Source organism: Elephas maximus, chromosome 3 (genome assembly GCF_024166365.1).
Source record: "Elephas maximus indicus isolate mEleMax1 chromosome 3, mEleMax1 primary haplotype, whole genome shotgun sequence".
Taxonomy (NCBI): domain Eukaryota; kingdom Metazoa; phylum Chordata; class Mammalia; order Proboscidea; family Elephantidae; genus Elephas; species Elephas maximus.
The window spans coordinates 35231403-35252312 of NC_064821.1; the positions used below are offsets into that span (position 1 = coordinate 35231403).

General features: G+C 58.0%; 2 protein-coding genes across 6 annotated transcripts; one reads left to right on the forward strand and one right to left on the reverse strand.

Moving 5' to 3' along the window:
• The first annotated feature begins 522 nt into the window (after positions 1-522).
• SYDE1 (synapse defective Rho GTPase homolog 1) lies at positions 523-7836 on the forward strand. The gene is made up of 7 exons (XM_049877204.1): positions 523-669; positions 2309-3262; positions 3690-3904; positions 4482-4608; positions 4805-4965; positions 5714-5939; positions 6297-7836. Exons 1-7 carry the CDS (start codon positions 582-584, stop codon positions 6701-6703), a joined length of 2178 nt encoding a protein of 725 aa, XP_049733161.1. The 5' UTR covers positions 523-581; the 3' UTR covers positions 6704-7836.
• ILVBL (ilvB acetolactate synthase like) lies at positions 7831-19464 on the reverse strand. Of its 5 annotated transcripts, none has more exons than XM_049877207.1 (16): positions 19377-19464; positions 18235-18379; positions 16176-16377; positions 15956-16083; positions 15735-15873; positions 15535-15646; positions 12696-12795; positions 12465-12562; positions 12208-12344; positions 10574-10708; positions 9372-9486; positions 9114-9283; positions 8969-9039; positions 8817-8888; positions 8568-8673; positions 7831-8249 (listed from the first exon to the last, which is right to left on the reverse strand). In XM_049877207.1, exons 2-16 carry the CDS (start codon positions 18367-18369, stop codon positions 8071-8073), a joined length of 1899 nt encoding a protein of 632 aa, XP_049733164.1. In that variant the 5' UTR covers positions 18370-18379; positions 19377-19464; the 3' UTR covers positions 7831-8070. The 5 variants fall into 5 exon arrangements, with proteins under 5 accessions (XP_049733164.1, XP_049733166.1, XP_049733163.1 ...); XM_049877209.1 differs by lacking the exon at positions 19377-19464 and adding an exon at positions 19247-19370; XM_049877206.1 differs by lacking the exon at positions 19377-19464 and adding an exon at positions 18958-19068.
• Positions 19465-20910: the final 1446 nt, after the last annotated feature.

Consider the following 20910-nt stretch of genomic DNA (forward strand, 5'->3'; position numbering starts at 1 on the left):
AGACGAGGAATATCAGCTGTGCCCTGTCCAAATTCCTGACCCCCATCCTCTATAGGCATAATGAAATGGCTGTTTTGCCCGCTAAGTTTACACAGCAGTAGTTAACTGGAAGGGGGTGAGGGGGTGGGGGCGCAGGAGTGGCATCCGGGACACCACAGAAGAGGCTGGAAGACGTCGAAAGGAACCATGCCACGGTTTGGCCCTGGTTGAAGCAGTAGATTGGAAGTGAGGGGTGGGGTGGTACATGCAGAATGCATTTTGGAGGGAGACTCAAGAGAAAGTGCTGGATGTGCTCGCCAGCGGCGGGTGGGTAAGAGGGAAGACGAGAGGCCCGGGCTGCGCCACGGAGGGCCGCCCGCAGCCCCCACCCCGTGCCCTCCCGGCCCCAGCGACTACATCTCCCAGCACCGCCCGCTCGGGCTGCGGGGGGGAAAAAAAAAAAGTTTGGGCCAAGCATTCCCGGAATGTGCTTCCTGCTGCCGCGGGGCGGGGGGCGGGCGAGAGACCGGGGCGGGGCGGGCCGGCTGCGGGGGGCGGCGCGGCCGGACCCGGCGCGCACTCGGCCGGGCCCGGGCCCCAGCATGGCCGAGCCGCTGCTTAGGAAAACCTTCTCCCGCCTGCGGGGCCGGGAGAAACTGCCCCGGAAAAAGTCGGACGCGAAGGAGCGCGGTGAGCCGGGCGCTGGGGGTCTGGGGGGCGCGAGTCCTGCCTGAGCTGGGAGGGGGCCCTGGGGCCCCGAGGAGGAGCGGCCGCGGGGACAGGGGGCGCCCCGCGGTGCCCCCTGCGGGAGCGGGTGCGGGTGGGGACCGGGCCTGGAGCCACCGGGGCCGGGGTCCTGGAAGGAAGGACCTGGGACGAGGTAGGGGGTGGCGCAGACCGTTATGTGCCGCGGGCCCGGGATACCAGCGCTGCGGGAGCCTTGGGAGGCCCGGGAGGGGGCCTCGCCCCTGACAGGAAATGGGGCCAGGACGGAGCGCCTGGAGGGAAGGAGGGGCTGAGAGGCTGAGGCGCTGGGGCCCTGAGCGGCCGGAGAAGGGGAGATGGGAAGAGGGCAGGTATCCCACCCCCCTTGCTCCGGTTCACTACCCCCCTTGCTGCAGCGGCTTGGCAAAGGGTTTGGCCGTCTTCGGCAGCCGCGGGACATTCTTCCCCTTATACAGATAGGGAAACTGAGTCACCGGGCAGTTGGGTAATTAGCGGGGCCAGTGAAGTAACTTAACAGACTCATTGGACTATGCTTCTTGTCGAAACCCCCGAGACAGAGCCCTGTGAGTGTAAATCGGGGGACTGGAGGAGGGGTCAGCAGGCACCCCAGACAAGACTTTAGGGAAGCATAAGCTGCATGGGACAGGGGGCCCCTGGGAAGGAGGAAAAGGGAGGACAGACAATTCCACGGATCTAATCCCGACAGCCATTCCCAAAGGTTCCCAGGTTCCCAGGGCAGGGAGAGAGGACAGGGTTGCAAATACACACACACACACACACACACACACACACATATACACAGGAAATCGCCCCGGATGTCCGAGGGGGAAGAAGGAGCAAAGCAGAGGCTACCAGAAGTTGACAGTCTGGATCAAGCCTGAGTTGAGGGGCAGGGCCTGCCCCTGAATGAGGGCAGAGTTTGGAAGACAGGCCCCCGGGGTGGGGAAGGGGTGGAGGGAGGGGGCCTGCGGGGAAGGAGGAGCTCAGCCTCATCGTGATGCCAGCCAGCCCCTGAACCCAAGTGAGTGTCCACTATGTGCTTGACTGTGACAAGGCTCGGAGTAGGCACCTCTAACGCTACTGCATCTCCTCCGGGGTGGGCCTCACATTCCCGATATATAGGACACCGAGGTTCAGGGAGGGGAAGTGAAGTGCCCAAGGCCACCCAGTGGGGGGAGGGGGGCAGCAAGGGCTAAGGAAAGGGGCAGGAATATGGGAACAGGACCCTGAGAAATCAACCCAGACCCCAAGGCTGGAAGGTGTCAAGTCCCTGCTTGGACATAGGGACCTGAGAGGGGGTGGGCTCTAAGATGGCAACTGCTGAGATCCTTGGCCTGAGGCCACCCATCCCAGACAAAGCACCAGGCTTCAGGGGGCAGTGACCTGTCCAAAGCCACAGGATGAGCCAGGGCTGGCTCTCACTGTCCAACAGTCTTCTAGTGGATGTAGGTACTGAGCGGTCTCCCAGCCCTGGGAGAAGCTGGGGAAAGAGCCCTGGGCTGGCACTAGTCTAAGAGTGGCTGGAGGTGGCCAGGGGCAGCCAGGGGTGGTTGGGGGCAGGAGGATGGAGGACATTGAGTCGCATCTCCTTGCTCTCCATCAGGTCGCCCAACCCAACCCTTAGAGCCCATCATTCCCGAGCCGGAGCCTCAGGCCCCCGAAGGCGCAGAGGGCCCCCCCAGCCCCGAGGCCTCTCGGAGCCCCGCACGGGGGGCCTACTTGCAGAGCCTGGAGTCCAGCAGCCGCCGCTGGGTGCTGGGCGGGGCAAAGCCACAGGAGGAAGCCACGCTGGGGCTCAGGGTGCCCGGCAGCGGGGAGCCGGCCGGGGAGATCTGGTATAACCCCATACCCGAGGAAGACCTCCGGCAGCCGGCGCCCGCGGGGACGCAGCCAGGCTCGGAGGAGCTGGACGGCGAGCACCCGCCGCCGCCCCCGGCCAAGGCCTCTCGCACCAAGTCCCCAGGCCCAGCGCGGCGCCTGTCCCTGAAGATGAAAAAACTGCCGGAGCTGCGGCGCCGCCTGAGCCTGCGGGGCCCCCGGGGCGGCCGTGAGCGTGACAGGGCTGCTCCCGCGGGCTCGGTCATCAGTCGCTACCACCTGGACAGCAGCGTGGGGGCCCCCGGGCGCGCAGCAGGGGCCGGGGGCGCGCGGGGGCCCCGGGCCGGCTATCTGAGCGACGGCGACTCACCCGAGCGCGCGGCAGGGCCCCCGTCACCCAACGCCTTCCGGCCCTACGAAGCGGGCCCCACCGCCCGCGCGCCCCCGCCCGCGCTATGGGGCCGCCTGAGCCTGCATCTGTACGGGCTCGGGGGGCTGCGGCTGGCTCCCGGGGCGCCGCCGCGGGACCTCTGCTGCCTGCTGCAGGTGGACGGAGTGGCGCGGGCGCGCACCGGGCCGCTGCGCGGTGGCCCAGATTTCCTGCGGCTGGATCATACCTTCCACCTGGAGCTCGAGGCCGCCCGGCTTCTGCGGGCCCTGGTGCTGGCCTGGGACCCTGGAGTGCGGCGGCACCGGCCCTGTGCCCAGGGGACTGTGCTGCTACCCATGGTCTTCCGAGGTATGCATGGGCTACAGAGGGGTGAGGGGTGGAGTGGGGTAGGACACTGAATCCTTGGGGGATGGGGGGTGGGAGGGTAGATGCAGTTCAGGGATCCCCCCTTCCCAGGAGTACCCAGGGTGCTGAGCCCAGGGTGAGGAGATGGGTGGGGGGCTGGGGGCCAGGGCACAGAAACCTGCAGGGGCAGACCCAACTAGGGGTTACCCCCCTCAGAGTCCACAGGGTATGTAAGGGCCTGCGGTGGAGGTGGCTTGGAGTAGGGGGCCCAGGGCACAGGATCCTTCAGGGCAGCCCCAACTCAGGGATCCACCAACTCCCAGAAGTCCTCCAGGTCTGGGCTTTGGGTAAAGGGATGAGTGGGAGTATGCAGGGCAGGGTACAAGGTCCTGCAGGGCCCAGACCCAGTCAGGCCCCTTTTCGTTCCCAGGGTGTCAGGCCCAGCAGCTGGCTGTTCGCCTGGAGCCCCAAGGGCTACTGTATGCGAAGCTGACCCTGTCAGAGCAGCAGGAAGCCCCAGGCACAGCTGAGCCCCGCGTCTTTGGGCTGCCCCTGCCCCTGTTGGTGGAGCGGGAGCGGCCCCCTGGCCAGGTGCCCCTCATCATCCAGAAGTGTGTGGGGCAGATTGAGCGCCGTGGACTGCGGGTGAGCCTCCCACCACCCCATTTCCCCCAGACCTCAGGATGCCCAGCCTGGTCCCAGCCTGGGCCATTCCTAACATCCATCCCAGCCTTCACAGGGGCAGGGGGCCTCCAGACCATAGCACCAGCCTGGAACCTTCTGGGTCATCACCGTCTTAATAACACAGCATCCTGGCCTTCCTGGAGCTCAGAGTCTGATGGGGAAATCCATTAACTCACAAATGTAAAACTGCAGCTAGGAGGACAGTTAAGGAGGCAAGCTAGCTGAGGCTGTAAGAGCTGAAAGCAGGACCTGGTCTGCTCGGGGTTGTCACAGAAGACTTCCCTGAGGAGGTGACAAGTGAGCTGACAGGGAGTCAGAGTTTCCTATGTCAGTGGAGGCTCAAGACAAGTGATCTAATCAGTGTATATGAGCCAGGTTGTCCAGGCATCAAGGCAGGGACCCACAACAGGTGTCAGGAGCAGGAAGACAGCCAATGGGGCTACAGACCATTCTCCAATCTCCCAGCCCACAGCATCCACTGCCAACCTGGCCTAGACCTCTGGTACCCACCCCACTCTCTCTCCGTCCCCAACCCCAGGTCGTGGGGCTGTACCGTTTATGCGGCTCGGCGGCAGTGAAAAAAGAGCTACGGGATGCCTTTGAGCGGGACAGTGCAGCTGTCTGCCTCTCCGAGGACCTGTATCCCGATATCAATGTCATCACTGGTCAGCATGCCCCCCCCACCTGCTTTGCCCCCTCACCTTCAAGCTGTCCCTGTGGTCCCTCTGGGACCTCACCTCCTCTGCCTGGCTTTGCTTTCACCCTCCTGATGCTGTTGTTCTCCCCTCTCCCAGTCCTAAGTGACCCCTCTGGCCTCAGGAGCTAGGGGTGCCCTAACCAGAGGGTGCTGTGTGTCCATAGGCATCCTCAAGGATTATCTTCGGGAGTTGCCCACCCCGCTCATCACCCAGCCCCTCTATCAGGTGGTGCTGGAGGCCATGGCCCAGGGGCCCCCAGACCGGGCTCCCCCCAGTCCTGAGGGCACCAGAGGGCTCCTAAGCTGCCTGCCAGATGTGGAGAGGGTGAGTTGGGCCAAGGATGGCCTGTCAGGGGTGGATGGAACGCATGGGCAATGGGCATGAGCTCATGGCATCACAACCCTAGGAAGTCAAGTCAGCTCTGACTCATGGCAACCCCCTGTGTGTCAGAGTAGAACTGTGCTCAGTGGGGTTTTCAGTGGCTGATTTTTTGGAAGTAGATCACCAGGCCTTTCTTCCAGGGTGCCTCTGGGTGGACTCGAACCTCCAATCTTTCAGTTAGCAGTGAGTGTGTTAACCATTTGCACTACCCAGGGACTCCTAGTATCACCAATTCACAGATATGGAAACCGAGGCACGGAGAAGTTGCATGGATTGCCCAAGGTTACACAGCTGGGATGTGTCAAAAACCTAGACTCTGAACTAGGGTCAGTCAACTTGCCACAGACAGCTTCCTGGCTGTGGGATCCTGGACAAGTCTTGCCCTTCTCTATGCCTCAAGATCCTCATCTGTAAAGTGGGGCTAATGCCAGCCCTGCCTAATACATAGAGGAGTGGGTTCGGGTTCAAGCTCTGCCAGTTCCAAAGCTACCTCCAGCCCCAGTCTCCCCTCCAGCAAAATGGGATCATAGTATTAATACCCACTACAGCCAGTCCTGGATTCCAGTCTTGGCTCTGCCACATCTCTGCTATGAGACCTAGATCCTGTTTCCCCACTGTGAGCCTTAGTCTCCCCCACGTACAACCGGGGTCTGGATTTGCCAGCCTCATGCTATCCCAGCCCTCTCCCCAGGCCACGCTGACACTCCTCCTGGATCACCTGCGCCTAGTCTCCTCCTTCCACGTCCACAACCGCATGACACCGCAGAACCTGGCCGTGTGCTTCGGACCCGTGCTGCTGCCGGCGCGCCAGGCGCCCTCCCGGCCACGCGTCCGCGGCTCCGGCCCTGGCCTTGCCAGCGCAGTGGACTTCAAGCGCCACATCGAGGTGCTGCATTACCTGCTGCAGTCCTGGCCAGGTGAGCCCGCTCCGCCAATCAGACCAGGCCGCCGCGGCAATGTCTACTCGGGCGGCCAAAGTATCGAACATGAGACAGGCCACCCCCGCCCCCTCGTCAGGGTAAACTCGTACCTGGTTGCCTCAGCAACCACTTCTGATTCGGCCAATCCATCCTTGATGCGGTCAGAGGCCCTGCCTCTTGGCATACCAATCACACGCCTGGTTGCCTCAGCAACCAGTTCTGGCCCAGCCAATGAGATCCTGATCCGATCGAAGGCGTCGCCTTTCGACTAGCCCAACAGAGGCCTGGTGGCCTCAGGAGCCAATCAGAGGATAGGGCGTCTCCACTGTGTGTGACACCCTCTCCTCTCCGCAGATCCCCGGCGGCCCCCAGAGGCTCTGGACCAAGCTCCGTGCCTGCGGCCCAAGCGACAGCCACCACTGCACTTGCCGCTGGCGGCCCCGGAAGTGGTGACCCGGCCCCGCGGCCGGGGAGGCCCCGAGAGCCCCCCGAGCAATCGCTACGCTGGCGACTGGAGCGTCTGCGGACGAGACTTCTTACCCTGTGGGCGGGACTTTTTGTCGGGCCCAGACTACGACCACGTGACAGGCAGCGACAGTGAGGACGACGACGAAGAGGAAGCGGGCGAGGCGCAGGGCGCTGCCGACTTCGAAGACGACTTCGAGGCGCCTTTCAACCCGCACCTGAATCTTAAAGACTTCGACGCCCTCATCCTTGACCTGGAGAGAGAGCTCTCCAAGCAAATCAACGTGTGCCTCTGAACCAGACGGGGCGGGACCCCGGTTGCTAACGGCCAGCCTCCCGGTTGCTAAGGCGGAGCCCTAATCACCAAGGACCACATTTGTTGTCAAGGCCCAACTCCTGGTTGTTAGGGAGTTGCCAGGGGACCAGCCAATCCCTTGCTGAGAATCCAACCCCATTTCTGGTACCCAGTTGCTGATACTTGGCCCATTGCAAAGGCCGGGTACTGGGGTTTTAGGGACCAGCTTTCCTGAGTACCAAGGGCTTCTCTTTTTGCCAAAAAGGCAGCTCTACAGCTTACTAGGGCTGCCTCTCTTGCCTTCCCTTGTCCGGGGAAATACCAGTTACTGTGAGCATCAACCTGGAAGGGTGAAACACCCCCAGTCTACACCAGCCAAGCCTCTTGCTGCTGCCAACCAAGTCAGTATTAGCTTTGAAGGCCACACTCTGCTTCTCCTGCCCCTGGAAGACCTAAGGACCATTATTGGGTACTGTTTTGGGAGGCCAGCCCCTATCCTGGGCTCCAGCTTATAGGGTGTCCCTAGGTGGCAATAGCTGTTAACATGTTCGGCTGCTAACTGAAGGTTGGTGGTTTGAGTCCACCCAGAGGTGCGTGGGAAGAAAGGCCTGGCTATCTTCCAAAGAATCAGCCACTGAAAGCCCTGTGGAGCACAGTTCTACTCTGACACACATGGGGTCATCACAAGATGGAGTCAGCTTGACAACTGGTTTTTCTGAGGCTTACAGAAAAACAGCTGGTCTCCCCAGCCCCTTTTCCAGGGAAGACCCCGACATTGCCTCAGACCAGCAAATGGAGATAGCAGGGTCTGGCCCTTCCCCTCCCCAACTCCCCTTCCCCATCTCCCAAAAAACTCTGAGCACTTAACCCCTCCCTTCTGGAGGGGCCCTGCCTGAAGCCTCAGGCTGGGGCACTTTGGTACGGAAACTATTTATTGCCTCCATGCATGTGTGTGTCTGTGTGTGAGGATGCCTGTGAGTGGATGTGTGTGGAGTGGGTGTGTGGGGCTCTTTGAGGGACCACAGAGGGGGAAGGTTCCAGTGGGAGAGTAGGGCCCCCTCCTGTCTCCACCTCCTTCCCTCACCTCCATCTTTGTAGACAATAAATCAATATGCACAGGCTCACCCCCAAGGGCCAAAAGTGGTTTATTCAGTCTGTTAGAGAGAAGCCAAGGAAAAGGCCTAAGATTTGACGAGTACTGCTGGGAGCCTCCCTGGGCCCTGACTCCTCCAGCCCCTCCCTGTGTTCAGGGAGGTGGAGGAGTCACTGGGGTCACTATGTGGGCCTGAGGCAGGGAAGGATGAAACTCAGGCCAGCAAGACACAGACCAGGGGTGGGAAGGAGCCAAGGATCCCAACGCATGAGACCTTACACGGCGATGGAGCCATCCCGGAAGTCAGTCTTTCCGATAAGGATGTTGACCACAACTGCGTGGCCCTCTTGGCACTGCTGCTGGGCCTCACGTAGCACCTGGGCTACCTGATCCTCATTGTCCCGGGAGAGGAGCAATCCCCGCGCCCCCAGGGCCATAGCCGCCTTATGGTAATCTATAGGGGGAGGTTCAGTCAGATGGCACCAGGGACCCAGGCCACCATACAGCCAGCCTGGGCCTGAAACAGCCTGCCACCGTCCCCATGGACCCTCGCCCTCCTCAAGGTCCCTCATCCCATGCCATTCCCCACATTCCCTCCCTCCTCACAGCCCCTCAAACCTAACACGGGGCCCCCTGCCCCTCCCCACCCCCAGTTGTCCAAGGTCCTTCCCTCCTACCCACTGCCCCTCCCCTTCCCCACCGTCCCTCTTCCCTCCCCACAGCCCCTCCTCCTCCCTACCACCCTCTCCTTCCCCACAAGTGAGCCCCTCACCCGTATAGGCAAGGGCACAGGCCACGTTGCTACCCAGAGAGGGCACCTGCTCCCGGGAAATCTGTGTCCAGCCAGCATCATTGCCCACCAAGGCAATCACCGGGGTCTACAGAGAGAGACAAGGCCAGCCATGGCCTTCGGTGAAAGGACAGAAGGGGACAAGGCTCTGCCAGACTGAAGGGTGGCCTCCCCACCCCTGATGACATCTCCCTGAGCGTCCCTCAGGGCAGGGAACCCCAGCCTGCTCACCTTGTGTCTGACAAAGGTATCAAACTCAATGAGGCTGTAGCCAAAAGCTCCATCCCCAAACAGGCACCAGACCTGGTAAGGGGCAGAGGGCAGTGAGTAGGGCCTGTGGCTCAGAGAGCAGCCAGTCCCCCACCTACAGTGCCCCAGCTCACCTCAGTGTCCGGCCAGCACAGCTTGGCCCCGAGCGCGAACCCGCCACCGACCCCCAGCGTCCCAAAGGCCCCTAAGAGGACCAAGATAAAGTGGGTGTGAAGGGGCCAGGAGCACACGCCTTCCAGGGTATGGGCCCCTCCTTACCGGGGTCCAGCCAGCGCAGGGGCCCACGGGGCCGCACCAGGTGGGCAGCAGTGCCCACAAAATCTCCACCATCAACCACCAGCACCGCATCCTCAGGCAGGGTCTCCTCCACCAGCTGTAGCACCTTCACTGGGTTTAGGTGCTGGGCAGTGGGCTTTGCCGCCTTCTCCCTGTGACCAGGCACACAGGTCAGTGGCAGGCAGCAGCGGGAACACCCACACACACTGGGACCCCTACCTCCACCCTACCCAGCCCCACCGGAAAGTCTGCTCCTTCTGCCGGTCGGCTTCTTGAAGCTCCTCCACCCAGTCTGGTGCCCACGTGTGGCCCCGCAGGCCCTCCCCCAGCTTCAGCACAAAAGAGGCCACGTCTCCTGTAGGAGGAACAAGAGGGTCTGCCTGTGGGGCACGGGCAAGGCCCTGAGGACAGGGACATCTGAGGAGGTGTGGTGGCAGGCTAGGGTCCCCTTGGAACAGTTTCCCAATAGGTCCAAGTGGGTGAAACACCCTGAGCCTGCCAGGTGAGACTGCCCAGGGGAATGAAGGGTAGGCCAGAGAAACGAACTTCAGGTGTGGTCGTTCAAACCCACCCAGAAGTGCCTCAGAAGACAGGCCTGGCAATGGTTCCGAAAGGTCTAAGCCTTGAAAACCCTAGCACTGTCCCACTCTGCACACATGGGGGTGCCATGAGTCTGAGTCGGCTCTACCACAACTAACACCAACAAGGAGCACGTGGGAAATACAAGCTGGCCTGCCCGCCACCCTCTCCCACACAGGCCACTGGGCCTGTCGATTCAGCCTTGAAATAGGTCAAAAAACACAGCTGCACCCACGGGGCACATGTCTACAAGCCAGGTGCACAGAGCCCCAAAGAGAACGTTCCACAAATGGATAAATGGCCTGGGGTGCACTTCGTATCATGCACTTTGGCAATGAGCAAACGGGGATCAGGGAAGTTGCATCTCTTGTCCTTGTTCATCTCTCCTCCAGAGACCATCATTTCTGTCCTGAGCCCCCTGCTTCTGCTAGGCCACCTTTCACCCCACCTGCCCCACCAGCTGCCAGAGGAGACCTTTCCAAACGCAAGTTCAACTGTGCCACTTCTGTACCAAGCACAGAAGCAGGACAGTCACATCCTCAGGGTGATCCACAAGGGGGCAAGGAAAGGCCCCGGGGATGGGGCTAAAAGATGGGGGCTAGGGGACCAGGGAGGAGGCCTTAGGGGCCCAGGGATGAGTTCTTCATTTTTTGGGAGCAGTGGGCTGCCACGGAAGGGTGGGCAGCCAGGCGACACAATGGCACCCATGTTTCCAAATCTCCGTCTGTTCACACAAAACTGCCTATCCGTCCGAGACTGGCTACTCCTGGCAAGTGTGGGGCCTTGCTCACGAGTACCCAGCTCAAGCAGGGAGGAGAGAAGCTGGGAGGAGCAGGCATGAGTGGGGAGACTCGGGGGCTCACCCTGCACAGCCTCCTGGGGCTTCCAGAATAAGTCTGAGTTGAGCAGCATCTCTTTCCGGTTACGGTTGACGATGATGATTTTGCTACTACGGCTGAGGACACGGCCATAGGACAGGCGGAAGTCGCACACAGCTCCTGAGGGTGGCAGGGGAGAGGATGTAGGGCCTCAGTGGACAGAGGGCCAGGGTCCTGGGGATGGGCTCGCTGCCTTACCTCTTCCACTGTGTAGATTAAGTGCAAAGGGGCCCCGTTCTCCACCCCTCCTTGTATCCTGCCTTCTGCTTTGATTTTGGGCTGGCTTTGTGACATGCATGGCAGAGATGACAGCATGCCTTTCCTGACACTAAGCCACAAAAAGCCTTGCAGCTTCCTCTCTCTCCCTCTAGGATATCGGGGCTCCCCCACTGACCCACGTGTTTCTCATTCTCCCCCAAGTGAACGAGCCCAAGCTGTACTGCTGGGCGAAGAGAACACAGTGAGGAGAATGCAGTTACTCCAACTGAGACCTATAGCCAGCGAACCCCCAAATGTATGAAAGAGCCCAGCCTGGATGAGCAGAGCTGCCTCCCCAGCTGACTGCCTCAAAGGACTGCAGACATGTGAATGAGCCCAACTGAAACCAAAAGAACTGCCCAGCTGACCCATGGCTGGGTCTTGAGAAATAATATATGCAATTTAAGACACTGGCCTAGGAGATGGTTATCACACAGCAATAGCTCATTGATACACTGTTATGGACTGAACTGTAACCCCCAAATATCTGTGCTGGAATCCTAACCCCTGTATCAGTGCCGTCAAGTCGATCCCGACTCATAGTGACCCTATAGAGAATAGGATTTTCACTGTTATGTGAATAAGGCCACATATGCACAAACCAAAAAAAAAAAAACCCCTTACCGTCAAGTAGATTCTGACTCATAGTGACCCTACAGGACAGAGTAGAAGTGCCCAACAGGGTTTCCAAGGACCGGCTGGTGGATTCTAACTGCTGATCTTTTGGTTGGCAGCCAGCTCTTAACCACTGCACCACCAGGGGTCCGTATCAGCATAAGGTGTATCTTAAACCTAACCGCTTCTGAGATATTAAAAGGGCAGATCAGGCACAGTGAAAAGCAAGGACAAAAGGGAGAACATAGACACCATGTGGAGTATGCCAAGGAACTGAGAACGACAGAGACTCTGAAACAAGGATTTTCACCCAGAGCCAACAGAAAGCCTTTCCCTAGAGCTGGCGCCTGAAATTCGGACTTCTAGCCTCCTGATATGTAACAAAATTACTTTTTGTTCTTTAAAGTCACCCACTGATGGTATTTCTGTTACGGCAGCTCTAGGGAACTAAGACAGCCACCTATCATGTGTCTGGCAGAGTTCAAAGCACTTCATGTGACGATGTGTAGAAAACACAGAATAAGTGCCCAATATACGTCCATTCTCCTTTCTGTGCACCTGGGGCACAACACAACCACCGCCTGGAGACAATAACCTGGATTTCAGATTCAGGGTTGTGGAAGAAACCAGATCAGGGAAAGGCTGGGGTGCAGGTGCCAGGGAGTCCATGGCTGGGAGGGGCCGGCCAACAGGGTAAGGGGTGTCACGTGATGGGGCAAAGGTGGGAGGGAAGGAGGCCAGCCCACCTGCCAGGATGACCACGTCAGCTTTCTTCAGGGCGGCGCTGCGGTTCTGCCGGATGTGGAGGGGGTTGTTGCGGCCCAGCAGCCCCCGTGCCATGCCCCCCAGGAAGCAGGGGACGCCCAGGGTCTCAACGGCAGCCCTGGTGGTCCAGGCAGAGCAGGGATCAGCAAGTCCAAGAGCCCACCCCCTTGCAACAGGCACCAAAGGAGCCAGGGACAGGAGTTCGATGATAACAAGGGCAGGGCCAGGGGCTTCTCACCGAAGCTTGTCAGCGGGTGTCGGGGGCAACAGGGCCTGGCTCCCCAGTACCATCAGGGGCCTCTTAGCCCGGCTCAAGATCTCCAAACAGCGCTGGACCTGAGATGAGAACGGGATCACAGGGCCATCCCTGAGTCTCCATCAGCCCTCACGATCAAGGCCTCGGTACCAATTCAGGGGAAGGCCACACTGCCAAGCAGCGGTCCTCGGCCGGGGAAAAGAGGTGATTCACCTGTTGAGGGGGTGCTTGGGGGATGTCCAGTGGCAGGGGCCCTTCAGGCTGAGGCTCCCAGGCCCCCGCAAAGAGGTTGGCCAGGTGATTCTCTAAGTACCTGTGAAGGGCAGAGGAAGGGGCTGGTTACCAGGAGTCCCTGGGAAGTGCAGACAGTGAATGCGCCGGCTGCTAACCAAAAGACTGAAGGTTTGAGTACACCCAGAGGTGCCTCAGAAGAAAAGCCTGGCGATTCACTCCCAAAAATCCAGCCACTGAAAACCCTATGGAGCACAGTCCTACTCTGACATACATGGGGTTGCCATGAGTCAGAATCGACTCAACAGCAACTGGTTTGGTTTAGTCACTGACTTTGTTCCAAACCTGTGCAGGGCCTGGAGGCATAAAGGTAAGCCTGGCCCAGCCCCTGCCCTCAAGGAACACACAATCAGCCCAAGAACAGAAACGCAGACTGCAGCCACTGAAGTTCCGAGCCAGAAGCTTCCACTTTCTCTTTTAAAGGGGAGTCAAGATTTCAGAGACTGAAAGATCAAGGATGAAGCCAAGAGACACCCCAATGTTTAAGAAAAGGCCCAGGAACATAAAGCTAAGACTACATTAGCCTGAGACCAGAAGAACCAGATGGTGCCCAGCTACAACCGATGACTGTCCTGACAGGGAACTCAACAGAGAACCCCTGAGGGAGCAGGAGAGCAGTGGGATGCAGACTTCAAATTCTCATAAAAAGACCAGACTTAATGGTCTGACTGAGACTAGAAGGACCCTGGAGGTCATGGTCCCCAGACCTTCTGTTAGCCCAAGACAGGAACCATTCCCAAAGCCAACTCTTCAGACAGGAATTGGACTGGACCTATGGGATAGACAATGATACTGGTGAAAAATGAGCTTTTTGGACCAAGTAGACACATGAGACTATGTTGGCATCTCCTATTTAAAGGGGCGATGAGAGGGTACAGGAGGTCAGAAGCTGGCCGAATGGACACGAAGAGAGAGTGGAGGGAAGGAGTATGCTGTCTCATTAGAAGGAGAACAATTAAGAGTATATAGCAAAGTGCTTATAAACTTTTGTATGACAGTCGGACTTGATTTGTAAACTTTCACTTAAAGCACAATTATAAATAAATAAATAAATAAGACCCAGGAAGCAGAAACAACCAAAATGTCCATCAACAAAAGAGTGGATAAATAAAATGTGATCCATCCCTAGGGTTAGGGTCAGGGTTAGGACCTCTCCGCCACAGAGAAACCAAGTTCTGATACATGTTACAACATGGATGAATCTTAAAAACATCATGTTGAGTGAAATAAGTCAGACACAAAAGGACAAATAACTGTATGATCTCACGTATCTGAGATTAGCAAATACACGGAAGCCAAAGATTATTAGTGGTTACCAGGGTGGGAAGAAAGGAAAAACGGGGACATTTGGCTTAGGGGGCACCAAGTTTCTGTCAATGGTGATGGAATGATTTGGAAGAGGGTAGAGAGAATGGTTGTGTAACGTAAAGAATGGAATCAATGTCACCGAATTGCACGTGTGGCAACCGTACAGATGGCATGTTTTGTTATCTGTGTTTTCACCACTGATAATTTTTTTTAAAAAGGCCTGGGAAGAGCCGGCCTGGCAGAGGATTAGAAGGACAAGGGGCGGGGAGTAGCCCGGAGGCCAAGGAGTAGGGAGTTCTAAGAATGAAGTTGTCACTGCCGCAAAATAGCTGAGTGAGCTGGCCCTCAAGGCACTCTGCACACGTCCAGAGAGCAGGGGCTGGCCTGTCTCTTGTCCGGCCTGGTGTAAGAAGAAAGACACATCTCCATCCTGTGCCCCTTTCAGCTAGGCCTACCTTGGTAGTGCCCCAAAACTGACCCCACCTTCCACACACCTCTGTTCAGGCTATGTCCCTACTGGGAGCCCCCTTTACCCTCTCCACTGAAAGACACCAGCTGCTGTCACGTCAACCCCAACTCCTGGCAACCCCACGTGTACCTGAGCAGAACTGTGTGCTCCACGGGGTTTTCAAGGCTGTGACCCTTCTAGAAGCAGACTGCCAAGCCTTTATTCCAAGGCACCTCTGGGTGGACTTGAACCACCAGCATTTCAGTTAGCAGCCGACTGCAAACCACTTGCTCCACCTAGGCTCCCCAACTGCAAGAAGCTCACCTCAAACTGTCAGCTTTTCCAGAAAGACCTTCATGCTTATTCCAGGCCAGCCCTGCTGCCCTTAACTCTCTAAGCTCCTTGCCACTTGGGCCTGAAGTCAATGGGCCTACAGGGACCTACTGTGACCGAATGTCCCCTTATCTGGCCCTCACAGAAATCTAGGCACTTATATTCAATCCATCCACCCTCCCCATCCCACAGCCACTACCCTGAACCAGGCCATCACTGCCCCTCGCCCTGCGGTCCTTGACACCTTCTCCTGGCTTCCAGCCCCCACTCCCACCCCACAGACCTCTCTCCAACAGCAGCCCCAGAGAACGTTACCAAAACCCAAATTCGGGGAGTTCCATGCCACTGCTTCAGCTGCTCCAATGCTTCTCCAGGAAGCACGACGTAAAAACAAAACCCCAGGTCCTCACAGTGGCCCCTGCCAGCTGCTCTGAGCTCACCCCCCTTCCGCTCTGCCCCTTGCTCTCGTGCTTCCACACATAGGAGACTCCTGACTTTGCCAACCCAAAGTTCATCCCTGCCCCAGGGCCTATGCGTGTGCCGCTCCCTCTACTTGGACTGCTCCTCCCACTTGAATCAACAGACAAAAGGGGCTCTCCTTGAAGAGTGTGGGCAGGAGGCTGCAGGAGAGGCCAGGGACAGGAGAGGGTATGGTGAGCTGGGGGTCCTCACCAGGTGACCCCCCAACCTAGGAGGCCCTTGGGCGGCTTGGTGGGCACCATCTCCTTCTGGACCATGAAGTAGGGGTACAGCACGTCAACAGGCAGCTCCACAAATACTGGGCCTGCAGGGACAGGGGGGCATTGAGCCTGCAGTGCACCCCAGGCCTCCAGCCCCCAGGACCTGACCACTGCCCGGCCCCCACCACCTACCCGGGGTGCCTGACTGCGCAGTGGCTATGGCAGCCCTCAGGGTGGGCACGATGTCCCGCACCCTCCGCACCGATGCACAGAACTTGCAGAGTGGCCGGAACAGTGACATCTGGTCAATGGCCTGGAGTGCCCCCCGGTTCTAGCAAAGACAAGTTGGGACATCAGCACGTGAGCCCCTCAGGCCTCCCCGGGGCCCCCACTGCCCCCTGTGGGCTAGGTACCTGCAGCAGGGTGCCAGCAGCACCCCCCAGGAGCAGAACCGGGGACTGGGCCATCTGGGCATTCTTTATTGCTGTCACAGTATTGGTGAGGCCGGGGCCTGCCGTCACGGCTGCTACACCCACCGTCCCTGAAACACAGACACTGTCATGGCCCTGCCCCCAACCCAGACACCCCATCTGGCAGTCACACACACCCCAGCCCGTTTCCTGCTGCCCTCACCAGTCAACCGGGCCACGGCGTCAGCTGCAAAGACGGCTGTGACCTCATGGCGAGTGTCCACCACACGGATGCCCAGCTTCTCGCAGGCTACCAGCAGTGGGGAGATGTGCCCACCAACCAGCGTGAAGACAAAGCGCACGCTGTGGGCACGCAGCACGGCCGCCACATTCTCCCCGCCATGCCGGACACTGGCCTTGTCCACCTGGGGCCCAGGGGGAAGAGGAGGAGGGACAAGAAGGTCAACAACCAGGGCAATGGCACCAGGGCAGGTGGTGGAGGTGCGAGCCCACCCCAGAAAAAAGGGTGGGAGCAGGGTCGGTGTCAGGGGATGCTTGGTGTCGATGAGGCGGTCATCTCATCATCTCTTCCTTCCTTTCCTTCCTCCTTCCCTCCCGTGAGCCCTAAGCTGAGGGATCATCACTATATTCTTGAACAGTTAAGGAAGCCACGTTACCCAAAGCCACAGCTACAAAGTAATAAAAGGAAGACTGACACTCAGATAGAACCCACGATCTTCAACTCTCTGCTCCGTTACACTACCTGCTATGGGGATGGTGGGGCAACCTGAGCCAGAGGAAGGAAGGGACCTAGATGACCCCAAGGACCCTGGCCAGGGCATGGGGCACGGGCCCAACCCCCGGCTTAGGAATCCAGAACTGCCTGCCCACCAGTGTCCCTGCAGAGCCTGATGGCTTGACTCCTTCCCTCCCTTATCTCTCACCCCCGTGACATAAGCACAGGCCCAGCTGATAGGTTGCCAGCCACCACGGGCCTGGCACATGCCACTCGCACAGCCCGAGGCTCCGTGCCCCACGCACCCCAGAAGCCTGTGCTTTTAACCCCACAAGTCCTCAAGGCTGGTGATGTTGCTTGATTGCTATGAGAGGAAGGGCTGGGGAGGGGCCTGGGGAGGTCCAGGTTGAAGGACAGCAGAGGGGCCTGGGGAAGGGTCAGTGTTGCTGCTGGCTATGACAAGAAGAAACAGGGAGGGCCTGAGGAATGGGCAGTCTCTGGGTGGTGCAAATAGTTAACACTCCACTGCTAACTGAAGGGCTGGAGGTTCAAATCCACCCAGAGGGACCCTGGAAGAAAAGCCTGGCAATCTACTGCTGAAAAGTCAGCCACGGAAAACCCTATGCAGCACAGTTCTACTTTGACAGCACGGGGCTGACATGAGGCAGAGTCGACTCCACAACAACTAGGGAGGGAATTAGTGTTGGTCCCCCTTATGAAAGACTGGGGTGCCTGCAGAGAGGGTTAGTCCCTGGGTGGTACGAAGTTACTGCCCTTGGTCACTAAATGAGAAGTCAGATCTTTGAGACCACCCAGGGGGGCCTTGGAAGAAAAGCCTGTCAATCTACTTCTGAAATGTCAGCCACTGAAAACCCTATGGAGCACAGCTCTACTCTGAAACACACTGCGGAGGGGGTAAGGGTTCCTCCCAGCTCTGAGAGAAAGGTCTAGGGAGGGGTCTGGAAAGTAAATTCCACAGAGACGTGCCAAGTAGTTACAAGTGATGACTATGGGGCCAGTTCTCCCCAAACAAGTCACTTAGAGCAAACTACCGCATGACCTCTCTGGGCCTAAGTTTCTTTGATGGAAAACGGGACCATCACAACAGCACCTAATTCAGAGATGTGGTTTGAGCTACCTGAGAAGTCCCTCTAAACCATGAAGCTCAGCAGAAGAAAACTGTCACAAAACCGTCACTGCCATCCCCTCAGATGCCTGTCCATTCTGATCCCATGGGGTCTGGAGTGCAGGACAGTAGTGGTGTCATCCACTCTCTGAAAGGGGCCCAGCCCCGGGGAAGGAGATGGACGGGGCGTGAGGGCCGGCAGCCGTAGCTTCCCGGTTCTCCCTTCTCCATAGCAAAGTCCAGGTTCTCCCTAGTGATGCGTGGCAATGGGACAGGGTCCTGGGCAGAGTCCATTGGCTAGTCCCTGCGGGCCAGCTGGGCCTTGCTCTCCCTGCCTGTAATGTGGGTGAGCTGCAAGGGGTGCCGGGGGTCCCCTTTTCTGGCCTGACCCTAGCCCGCCTCCCGTCCGTGTGCCCGCACCTTGTGCCTCAGTTGGTAGAAGAGCCCCAAGCGATGTGCGACGCCCAGAAGGGCGGCCACCATTGTACCAACGGCCAGAAGCAGAAGCGAAGAGACGAAACTCCAGGCAGGGGCGGCGACCGCGGGGAGATCCATGAGATGGCACCTAAGGGAGAAAGGACAGTGCGAGTTACCGGGCGCGACAGATATAGCAATCGGAAGAAAGCACGCCACTTCTTGGTGCCCTCTCCCAGGCCACGCCCCTTTGTCAAGAGGCGGGCAGCCACGCCCCCTAAGCGTCTACGCTCCAGGCTAGGCCCCGCCTCCGGGCCCAGAGCATGCCTGCTAGACGCTAGGCCACACCTCTTGCGACAAAAAGCCCCAGACCCTTAGCATCACCACTACCATTCAAACGAGGTCCCCGTCCTCTGCGCCTCACAGACCAATATGGCGACAACGACCCCAAAACTCATTTTCCCACTTACCTATTTCTCCACAAATCGCCGCGAAGCCCTGCCTCTCTTTTACGTCAGGCTCCGGTGGTGAGCCCGCCCCACGACTACGTCACCGAGGCTAGGCCACGCCCCCTGGCTGGCATGCGCAACCCACTTGTCAAGCCACCCCCTCCTTCCGGTCGCTCACCCAGGCTAGATCCCCGACCCCAGGCCCAGATTCTGGGTCAGATCGCCTCGGAATGCTTCTCTGACGCCGGCCAGCCGGGCCCGAAGGCCCTTCAACCTTTACCTAAAGGAAATGGCGCTGTCCCCAGCTGGACTCTGCACCCTCGGCGTCACGTGACCCAGACACGCAGCATGAGGGGGCGGGGCCGGAGCCCGAAGCAGTGCGCCTTCGCCCACTTGAATAAACTGCGCCCCGTAGTGCGGCCCAATGCGCGTGCGCAGAGCCGGAGCCACGCTCCGGAGCCAAGGGCACCTCCCGTAAGAGCCCTGTCCCTATTGGCCGCCTTGCGCACAGATCCCGCCTTCCCTCGACTTTCACTGGCTCTAACAGTAGGCCTCACACCCTTCTTTACCAAAGGGTCACGCTCCTCGGTGCCTTGCAGTTAACAGATTTCAGGCTATGATCTTCATGGGCCCACTACCGCAGCCTTCATTTGGCTCCGGTTTGTAGGCCTGTCGGTCCCGGGGCTCCCCAAACCCTACCCCGTGTTCCACGCCGCAGAGTGTGGACAGTCACAGGCCGGCTCTTCAGAGCTCTATCCTCAAGGACAGCACCCCAAACAAACCCCGCCCCTCGCCTTAAACCAGGCTCCACCCCGCCATCGTGTAATCCTGCGACGGCAAAGGTCCCGCCCCCAACCTTGGCTCTGCCCCACAGGCCCGCCCCCTTTCCCGGACTCTCGGGATTTGTCAGCTCTCAGTGCAGCGGAGCAGGGGCGGGAGAAGTCCGGACCCAAGGAAGCCACGGGGTACCTGGTTCGAGCCCACGTTCCACCACGTTCCAGCCATGTAGCTTCTGGAAACTGATCCCCCATCGGTAAAGGGGTGGGGGGAGGGATCGAGCGCCCTGTTATCCGAGACAAATACTGCAGGTTTTACACTAACTCCCATCCCTGTCAATTTTGGGGATGCCCCTCCGAACATTCTCCCAATAGTTAATTTTCCTTCTACTAAATCATTTCTAGGTTTTAATATCACCCATTAATGGAAAAAATCTTACCTCCCCTGGCCTCATAATTTTCCACCAGTTACTGCTCCTTTGGTCCTTTTTAGTAGAAGTTGTCTATACTTGCTGACTCCATGAACATGCCTCTTACTCCCTCCTAAACCTACTCCACACAGGTTTCTGCCCACCAGTCCATGAGAGCTGCTCGGTATTATTCCAACAGTCTCCAAACCAGTCCCTCTTCCTTGTGTCTCTCACCCACTGGCTCAACCCCATTCTCCCCAAGGCAGCTGCTGTGAACTCACCAAAGGCAGTGGGGGAGGGAGTCACCCCCAGTCACCACCTGCCTGACCAATAATCAACAGGATAAAATGCAAACTTTCTAGAAGGGCCTCGTATACCCAAACTCCCAGGGCCAATAACGAAGTAGTAATTGTTACTTTTCCCCATCCAAACCAAAACAAAACCCACTGCCGTTGAGTCTATTCCGACTCAGAGCGACCCTATAGGAGCCTTCAACACTGCAACCTGAGTCTTGATTTTTTCATTTCTTTCTGCTTTAGAAATGCTGAGCGTGTTCTTCCTTTTTGGTTTTCTAACTCTAGGTCTTTGCACGTGACATTATAATACTTTATTTTCTCTTCTCGAGCTGCCTTTTGAAATCTACTGTTCAGCTCTTATTACTTCATTATTTCTTCCATTTGCTTTAGCTACTCTACATTCAAGGGCAAGTTTCAGAGTCTCTTCTGATATCCGTTTTGGTCTTTTTCTTTCTTGTCTTTTTAATGACCGTTTTCTTTGCTTATATATGATGTCCTTGATATCATCCCAAAACTCTTCTGGTTTTTGGTCATTAGTGTTCAATGCATCAAATTTATTCTTGAGATGGTCTCTAAATTCAGGTGGGGTATACTCAAGGTCATACTTAGGCTTTCATGGAGTTGTTTTAATTTTATTCACCTTCAGCTTGAACTTGCTTATGAGGAATTGATGGCCTGTTCCACAGTCGTCCCCTGGCCTTGTTCTGACTGATGATATTGAGCTTCTCTATAGTCTGTTTCCACAGATGTA

Coding starts and splice junctions, on each gene's coding strand:
- SYDE1 (XM_049877204.1), top strand. CDS start 582: ATGGCCGAGCCGCTGCTTAGGAAAACCTTCTCCCGCCTGCGGGGCCGG. Junction 3,263..3,689: donor GCTACCCATGGTCTTCCGAG/GTATGCATGGGC, acceptor TTTCGTTCCCAG/GGTGTCAGGCCCAGCAGCTG. Junction 3,905..4,481: donor TTGAGCGCCGTGGACTGCGG/GTGAGCCTCCCA, acceptor CCCCAACCCCAG/GTCGTGGGGCTGTACCGTTT.
- ILVBL (XM_049877207.1), bottom strand. CDS start 18,369: ATGGATCTCCCCGCGGTCGCCGCCCCTGCCTGGAGTTTCGTCTCTTCG. Junction 15,647..15,734: donor TGCGCAGTCAGGCACCCCGG/GTAGGTGGTGGG, acceptor CTGTCCCTGCAG/GCCCAGTATTTGTGGAGCTG. Junction 9,487..10,573: donor GCCCCAGGAGGCTGTGCAGG/GTGAGCCCCCGA, acceptor TTCCTCCTACAG/GAGACGTGGCCTCTTTTGTG.